This window comes from Lycium ferocissimum, chromosome 9, assembly GCF_029784015.1.
Source record: "Lycium ferocissimum isolate CSIRO_LF1 chromosome 9, AGI_CSIRO_Lferr_CH_V1, whole genome shotgun sequence".
Lineage (NCBI taxonomy): Eukaryota > Viridiplantae > Streptophyta > Magnoliopsida > Solanales > Solanaceae > Lycium > Lycium ferocissimum.
The window spans coordinates 35134268-35143457 of NC_081350.1; the positions used below are offsets into that span (position 1 = coordinate 35134268).

At 34.7% G+C, this 9190-nt stretch overlaps 1 protein-coding gene across 1 annotated transcript; it reads left to right on the forward strand.

The window, feature by feature from the left end:
- Positions 1-1207: 1207 nt before the first annotated feature.
- LOC132030439 (phospholipase D beta 1-like) lies at positions 1208-7336 on the forward strand. Its single transcript, XM_059420073.1, has 10 exons — positions 1208-2185; positions 2523-2915; positions 3673-3789; positions 4020-4214; positions 4409-4726; positions 4822-4969; positions 5109-5257; positions 5443-5616; positions 5717-5914; positions 6797-7336. The coding sequence occupies exons 1-10, from the start codon at positions 1637-1639 to the stop codon at positions 7088-7090; spliced, it is 2535 nt and encodes an 844-aa protein (XP_059276056.1). The 5' UTR covers positions 1208-1636; the 3' UTR covers positions 7091-7336.
- Positions 7337-9190: the final 1854 nt, after the last annotated feature.

Here is a 9190-nt window from a genome sequence, read left to right on the forward strand (position 1 = left end):
ATCAAACTTTAAATTTACCAGGTGAAAATATATCTTAACGAACAATAGTTAAATGCAAACAAGTTATATACACATATCATGTATTTTATTAACCGGTGTAGACATTCGAATGAGAATAAATTTTTACATATCAATTATGTCCTTAGCGGGTTATTCAAACTTATAAGAAAAGAATCTAGCACAAAAAGAGGCATATAGTGAGATAAGAATCTAGCACAAAAAAGAGGTATATAGTGAGATAAGATAAAGCTGTTGAGTCTTAACGAGAAATTTGAATTCAAGCTTTACAAATAAAAAATGTATTAATTTTTTTTTTCTTCTCAATGAGTCTTATATGACATGAATATCCGTTGTTTGTCTTAGTTTAATTCGACACGAAATTTAAGAAAATAAAGAAGATTTTTAAATCTTGTGGTCTTAAATTATAAATGTGTATAATGTATCAAAAAAGAAAAATTGATTAGTGATCTTAAATGTGTCATGTAGGATTTTGGATGTAAATAATTACTAAATATAGAATGTAATTTTTTTTAAACGGACTAAAAAAAGAAAATAAGTAGGATTTGGCCATAGAAACCAAAAACTTTTTCACTTTCTTTAGAATTTTGGAGTTGGAGTTGGATTTGTGTTTGACCATAGTTTTTTGCAAATAGTTTTTTTTTTGTTGAAATGTATTTGTTTTGGTTGTGAAAAAAGTGAAAAACCTCAAAAATAAGTTTTTTTTGTTTTTCAAATTCCAAATACAACTTGAAATTGTATTTAAAATTTTCATAGCCAAATATTAATTTTTAAAAAAAGTCAAAAAACTTTTCGAAAAAAAGTGAATAATTCTTATAGCCAAATGGTTCCATAAATTGAGGAAGTACATATAAACATAACACATTAGAACCTTTGTAGACTCATTCGAAGCAACGTCTTTGGATCCTTCCAACTACTCGCGGGCCGGCAAATCAGTAATGGCTGCCGAACGTAACACAATAGAACCTTCCAAAGCACGCCTTTTCCCCTTGATTTAGCAGCCAGCCACTTTTAACTTTGTACCAAGCAAGTACACTCATAGTAATTCACGAATGCCTAATTAATTCAAACTTTTCAAAAGTTCAAATCCTCCAAAACTAAATCCAAAAAATGTATTACTTAAGTAAATTCTCCTAATCTGAATTTAATATTATTATCTCTCTGTTAAAGTTGGTCTACTTGATTTTGTTTTTTTATACAACAATGAAAGTCTAACGTATCATTCTTGGTCCAACTTGCATCTTCCTCTTCATCTTCAGTTCAAGCAGCCCTTTACCAAGTCAATCTCTCTTTCTTTTTGTTCACACACAAACAAACACCATTTTCAAATTTGTACTTTCTTGCTCTATATATCATCTCACACAACTTTTGCTCATCATTTCCCATCTGTGTTTTTCTTAATTTGGTTTGTCAAAACTCTTCTTGCTGATCTTTTTTCCCCTCCATTCTGCTATTTTCTGTTTCAAGACTTGTTTTTCTGACTGTGATTCTGGTAATCTGTGTCAAAGTTGAGATCTTTACATTGATTGTAACTGATATATGCTCTGACGTTGCTGAATTGTATAGTCAGTTTTGTTCTAAGAGGTTTTAAACTTGAGGATTAAAAGAAGGTGTTTTTATGGCTCAATTGTCTTATTCTGATTCTATGTCTTCACAACATGGGGTTCAGGCTGTCCCATTTAAGACATCTACAGGATCACTTAGGGTGTTGTTGTTGCATGGAAACTTAGATATTTGGGTGAGGGAAGCCAATAATTTGCCAAACATGGATTTATTTCATAAGAAATTGGATAACTTGTTGGGAGGATTGGCAAAACTTGGGAGTAAAAAAGAAGGAACAACAAAGATTACTAGTGATCCTTATGTCACAGTTTCAGTATCCGATGCTGTTGTTGCTAGAACATATGTGATTACCAATAGCGAAAATCCGGTCTGGATGCAACACTTTTATGTACCAGTTGCACATTATGCATCTGAAGTGCACTTTGTTGTTAAAGATAATGATGTTGTTGGATCTCAAATTATTGGTGCTGTTGGAATTCCTGTGGAACGGCTATGTTCTGGTGAACTGATTGAGGGAACATTTCCAGTTCTCAACAGTAGTGGAAAGCCTTGTAAAGAGGGAGCTGTCCTTACTCTATCAATTCAATTCACTCCAATGGAGAAGGTACTGTTATTGTTTGCCCTGAATTTCCTACCTTATTTGAATTCTGTCGTAGTTGTATTGCACTTCAAAAAGGAAAACTTAACCTCTTTTGGAGGAAAGGGCTTTGGAATTCTATAATTGATGATATTTCGTTCCCACAATAACATAATAGCATCCAACATGTAGTACTTTAGGATTATAGAGTTTTGTTTAGGGGATATTAGTTTTTTCATATGTAGGTTCATTGACCAAACAATATTAAGTATTATGCACTCTTTTAGTATACTTGATTTGTCGTCATTCATGGTTTTGCATTTGTTAGCTTCCGCATGATGCCTGATTATTTTGATCCCAACAGGTATCCCTTTACCATGGCGGTGTGGGAGGAGATAACGAGTATCAGGGCGTGCCAGGGACTTACTTCCCTCTTAGAAGAGGCGGCAAAGTAACACTTTATCAGGATGCTCATGTTCCCGATGGAAGCCTTCCGAATTTGTGGCTTGGAAATGGAGTTCAGTATCAGCATGGACAGTGCTGGCAGGATATATTTGATGCAATCAATCAGGCTCGACGGTTGATTTACATTACAGGATGGTCCGTGTACCACCTAGTTACACTTGTTAGGGATAATGACAATGCTGAGAAGAGCATATTGGGGGAAATTCTCAAGAGGAAATCCCAGGAGGGTGTGAGAGTATTGCTGCTCATATGGGATGATCCTACTTCTAAGAGCATTTTGGGATACAAAACTGTAAGTACCTAGGGACAGTTTTCTGTTCTTTTTCCTTACAAGATATCATATCTCTTAACTTTGCTTTCTTTGAGCAATAACGGGTCATTTGGTTGCTGGTTAGAGTTATGTAGAGATTAGTTATGTAAGGATTAGTTATGCAGGGTTTAGTTATTCCATGTTCTACCCTGCATAACTAATACATAGATTCCCGCATAACTTATACATGTATTAGTTATACGAGATTGTAAACGGTAACCAAGCGCCGTACTTACTGTGTTGAATTTTATACATAGCAACTAAAATTTTACCAAACACGGTACTAGTTATGCTAGTTTTAGTACATGAATAATTCACTTCCTAACCAGCAACCAAACGACCCTAACAGTTAGGTAATAAAAAAAAAAAATTAAACTGTAGTTGAGAAACATAGATAGAACGCTTAACTCAGTCAATTGATAAAGGGGAAATCTAGAATCTTATTGCTGACTAATTTTTATCTGTGTGCCATTCAGGAATGAGCAAGTAATTAGTATCATTTAACATAAATTCTACCTATATTTCTGGTTGATGATTGGCATAAACATGTATGTCTTTTTAGCATGAAATCTTACTCTATGTACTATCAAGAATGCAAAACTAGATTGCATTATCTACCAGATAGTCATACTATTGACTCTAAGTCGGAAGCTTTATACAATGATATAAGCAGTACATATTTTTCTCTGCGAATCCAGTTCTATGAAAGAAGTCTTAATGAGTTTTTTGTGATATGTAGGAAGGAATTATGGGAACTAATGATGAAGAAACTCGTCGCTATTTTAAGCATTCTTCAGTGCACGTGCTACTTTGTCCTCGTTCTGCTGGAAAAGGACACAGCTGGGCCAAAAAACAGGTTCTTTTCTGACATATGACTTATGCATACAGTATTTAGTTACCATTTCTGAAATTCTTGTATTCCCAACCATTTCATTTTAGCAACTGCTGTACTTGGACTGAGATTTCTTTAGAATGAGTATATTCGCTTATGTAGCTTCTTATTCTTGCCTGAATATTTATTTCTGAAGTACTTATCACTCCTGAGATTGTTTTAGGTACTGAGCCACTTTGATTTTTTGTCAACAGGAAACTGAAACAATATACACACATCATCAGAAAACTGTGATAGTGGATGCAGATGCTGGTAATTACCAGAGAAAGATTATGGCTTTCGTTGGTGGACTTGATTTGTGCAAAGGGCGTTATGATACTCCACAACACCCTATCTTCAAAACGTTGCAAAGTGTGCACAAAGATGACTTTCATCAGCCTAACTACACGGTAATATTTGAATATTATGTCTGTGATGTATTACTTTTGACTTAACTTTCTGTTTGTGTGACTAATTAAGTTGCAAACTTAATCAGTCAGGTCATAAATTTAGGCATTTGGTAGGCTAGTTTCTTACAAACAATAATTTGACCTTTGTCGTACTGATCTGTTTGTTACGTATATCTTTTCTTGAACTTCGGCAGGGCCCTACTACTGGTTGTCCCAGAGAACCTTGGCATGATTTGCATAGTCGGATCGAGGGGCCTGCTGCATATGATGTCCTAACTAACTTTGAGGAGCGCTGGTTGAAGGCGTCAAAGCGCCATGGACTTCAAAAAATGAAAGCTTCACACGACGATGCATTACTCAAACTTGACAGGATTCCCGATATTTTGGGAATAGCTGATGTCCCTTGCCTAAGAGAAGATGATGCAGATACGTGGCACACGCAGATTTTCCGGTCGATTGACTCCAACTCTGTTAAAGGCTTCCCCAAAGATCCCAAAGAAGCCACTAACAAGGCAAGATTTTTGCTTCTAAACGTTTCAATTCTATAAAACACATGCTATCTATATGCCGTAAGGTAACCAATGTGTTGATTTCTTTGCTTTAACAGAACTTAGTATGTGGTAAGAATGTGCTGATAGACATGAGCATACATTCTGCCTATGTAAAGGCAATTCGAGCTGCCCAGCATTTCATCTACATCGAGAACCAGTACTTCCTAGGGTCTTCTTATAATTGGAGTAACTACAAAAATTTAGGTGAGGACTCTAAAATACTCTAATTTAAGGGGAAACAAATTTCTTATTCTCTTAATGTATTATGAATCAATTTGTCTTGAAGGTTTCCCACGTGAGAATTACTATATAATGATTGTGTGAATCTTCTTTCTATCTCTAGGTGCAAATAACTTGATACCAATGGAAATTGCTCTAAAAATCGCCAACAAAATACGAGCAAATGAGAGGTTTGCTGCATATATAGTTCTTCCTATGTGGCCAGAGGGTGTTCCAACAAGTACTGCTACTCAGAGAATACTCTTTTGGCAGGTATATTTTAGTCCACCGTTTCAGTGACATAGTCTTCGTCATACAAAATGTGATTATAGTAATCTGATATGATTTAGTGATTTTATTTATTTTATTTTGGGCCTAATTGCCTGTTATTGTTCAGATTTTGCTGCATATTTTATGCATGTTGCATCTGCATAACCAATATTGTTTGTATTTTGCAGCACAATACCATGCAGATGATGTATGAGACAATTTACAAAGCTTTAGTAGAAGTAGGACTGGAAAACACATATGAACCCCAGGACTATTTGATTTTCTTCTGCCTTGGCAATCGTGAGGTTCCGGAAAATGGAATCACCACAGTTGCCAAAAGTTCGAAGCCAAGTACACCTCAGGTAATCGACTGTTCCTCTGACTAAGCTAGCTTGTTTTCATCATTCTCCAATAATTATCAGTCTCTGATCTTTGTTATAAATGTAATTCTTCCTTATTCAGGAACTCACTCAGAAAAGTCGACGGTTTATGATATATGTCCATTCAAAAGGAATGATAGTGGATGATGAGTATGTCATATTGGGATCTGCAAATATCAATCAACGTTCTCTTGAAGGCTCCCGAGATACTGAAATTGCAATGGGTGCATATCAGCCTCATCATACATGGGCAATCAAACACTCTAACCCACACGCGCAGGTAAATTTTAAGTAAATAGCTGTTACAATTGCAATGGGCGCATATCTGCTTCATCATGCATGGTCCTTTATGTTTGAGGATAGGTTCAAAATAGTCTCTTAAGTATGCACTGATCAGTTTTGGTCCTTTTAAGTTTGCCAAAAGTTAAACACTTTCAATTTCCGTCAAATATTTAACAATTTATGTTCGTTAAATTGTTTCCTTGAGCCGAGGGTTTATTGGAAACAACCTCTCTACTCCAAGGTAGGGGTAAGGTTTGCTTACACTCTACTCTCCCCAGACCCCACTTTGTGGGATTACATTGGGTATGTTGTTGTTGTTCGTTAGATTTGACGGAAACAGTGGAAAAGAAGATTTAACCATAAATACCACGAAAGTGCCATCAAATCTTAAAATAAGCATCACAAAAAACTGCATTAGACACCAAAAAGACATTCAAAATAGCATAAATTACACCTCAAAAAGCTGCACCAAGTTCTAGAAATAAATCAAAAATTGTACCTCTAAATGTGAGTTACCGCTTATTTCCAGTTTTAGACAAAAAGGAAGTCAAATTTTGATCTGAATCTCATCCTTCTGATAATTAAACACCTTTACTTTTCATTAATCCCGTCAAATTTAACAGACATAGTTGGTAAATATGACAGAGACTAAAAGTGCTAACTTTTGGCAAACTTAAGGATGAAAATTGTTCAGTGAATACATAAGAAACTATTTTGGACCTACTCTTAAACATAAGGGACCATTTTTATTATTTTCTCCTTTTCATTACCCTTTGAAACCTTTCCTCTACTGTAGTGCTTTTCTCCTTTTAACTTTTAATGTATTTCATTCCAAGAAGCTATATTGTGTGACTCAGTTGCTATTGCATCTCGACTGCAGATATACGGCTATAGGATGTCTCTGTGGGCAGAGCACACGGGAACACTGGAGCAATGTTTTGAGCATCCAGAGAGTCTTGAATGTGTGAGACGGATAAGAGTATTTGGTGAACACAACTGGCTACAATATGCAGCTGATGAAGTAACTGAAATGAGAGGCCACCTTCTTAAGTATCCTGTTGAAGTTGATCGAACGGGTAAAGTTAAGTCACTTCCTGGCTGTGAAACTTTTCCCGATATTGGAGGGAAGATAATAGGTACATTCACCGGTGTGCAAGAAAATCTCACCATCTGATCTAGGGGATTCTGCCTAGTCTAGCTTTTGAAAAATTTCAAGAATCCTCATTCTGCAGGCCTGAGATTATTCTTTTATATTGTTTCTTGCTCCATTATGCACTGGTTCGTTTTCCTGTCGGTTGTTTTCCTAGTGTTGGTTGTGCAAACTAGAATGAAAAAGGTGCTTTTGTATTTTGATGATTTTGACTCAATAGCAGTTTAAAAAAAAAATCGTTATGATTATTGTGATCGATTGAAGAATTTAGTAGTATCTCATCGATAGAGCAGTTTTTCCCCACCCCCTTCAATAGAGTAGCTTTAATGTCCTACACGTACAAGATAGGATTTTCGCCAAGGGTGTCCAACTCTTCAAATGTTTCGCACTTTATTCCTTGCCAGATGTGTTAAAGCCCCAAAATGCATACCTTGAATGCACATTTTGATGTCAGAAGTTTCATGGCGGTCTCTGCAGCTGAGGCTCGAACTTCTCCAATGATTGATGAAGTCAATGACCGGCTCGTACTTCCATTTGTGGGTTTTAATATATCCTATAATGCAAGATTCGATTTTCACTATGTTATTCTCCTACATTTCTCCTTTATCTCGTCCTGTCCCTCACAATGGCGGAGCTTCAAGGCGACCTATGGGTTCGGCAAAATTCATTGACTTTGGTTAAAATCATATTAAAAAAAAAAAAACACTTAATATGCATAAATAATTTATTCAAAATCCAGTATTTTTTTTTTTTTAAGGAATTCATAATTCGTACCCTTAAAATTTTAGCTCCGCATCTGGTCCGACACCCCAAAAATACTTAAAGAAACATTATTTGAACTAGTTTTCTATAATTTAAGCTTGGAGATTTTGATTTGAAGAAATAGTTTTGTATAAGTGTTGCAAGACTTGAAACCATAGTCGTGTTATTAGTTGGTCTGTTAAGGACAAATTTCTTACAAGAATAGAAATTCAGGTTTTTTTAATAAGTAAAATTCAGAGTTGGCATGGTGCATTTAATTACCACCTTTTGACAACTGTTAATTCATGATGTGTTTAGTTCACCCAAAAACAAAAACCAAAGAACAAGCAAAAGTACCTTTCTACTATAATCTGAGTGAGATATATTTTAATTTTCTTGTTAAAAAAGCGAGCAACTTCAACTGATAATAGGGCATAAGATCTTAATAATGCAAAATACTATAATTATAAGACGTAAGAACTGTTAATTTTTTATGATAGAGTAATCAGAATAATACGTTAGAAGGATAATACCACCAAATTTAGTAGGCGTTTGGCCATGAATTTTCAAACCATGGTTTCAAACCAGCGTTTGGACATGCGTTTGAAATCATGATTTCAAACCCCAAATCATCCAAAAAGGCATGATTTGGGGTTTGAAACCATGGTTTCAACTTTTTAAAATATAAAATTTAACCATAAGTTTATATTTTGTAAAAAAAAGACCCATAAGTTGGTAGATATTTTTAACAATTACCCCATCAATCATTTACCAATCTCATTAACTTCCACCAAATTTTATTTATGTCTACCAACCTTTTAATTTTGTAAAAAAAGACACATAGTTTAATTTTATTTATTGAACTAAAATTTGATCAATTGATATTGTATTTTTAGAAAGGTCTTCTAGTATTAATTTTGAGCCTGTTGTTATGAATTAGCGTATTAATTTTGTTATGAACTATAACTTGCTCATTTGATAAGATTGTATAAGAATTGAGAATGTTTTGATAGTTTTCATAACTTGTGGGGTTTTTATATCTATAAGAGAAAATACTTCTTAAAATATTCAAATTGCATGTCCAAACATGGTTTCAAACCATATCCAAACGGGGCCTTAGCCTCAATAGCAATGGTCAATCTAACACATTCCAAAAAATAAAGTGCAAAAAGGCAAATGAAGTCTGTTTTTTACTCATTTCAAACCATATCCAAACGGGGCCTTTAGGCCCGTTTTTTACTCATTTCAAAACCACTTGGATGCTATTGATAAATTGGATACTTTTCTGCAATTTGAAATATTTTTGATGTTATAGATATTCACTTATATTTATTGTAAGCCTAGAATTGTCTCAAGATACTTTATAGTATTTAATGTTATCTT

Bases quoted from the DNA above. Each gene is read 5' to 3' on its own strand.
- LOC132030439 (XM_059420073.1), top strand. From the start codon at position 1,637: ATGGCTCAATTGTCTTATTCTGATTCTATGTCTTCACAACATGGGGTT. The intron at 2,186-2,522 runs GTACTGTTATTG...TGATCCCAACAG, and splicing joins AATTCACTCCAATGGAGAAG to GTATCCCTTTACCATGGCGG. The intron at 4,215-4,408 runs GTAATATTTGAA...GAACTTCGGCAG, and splicing joins TTCATCAGCCTAACTACACG to GGCCCTACTACTGGTTGTCC.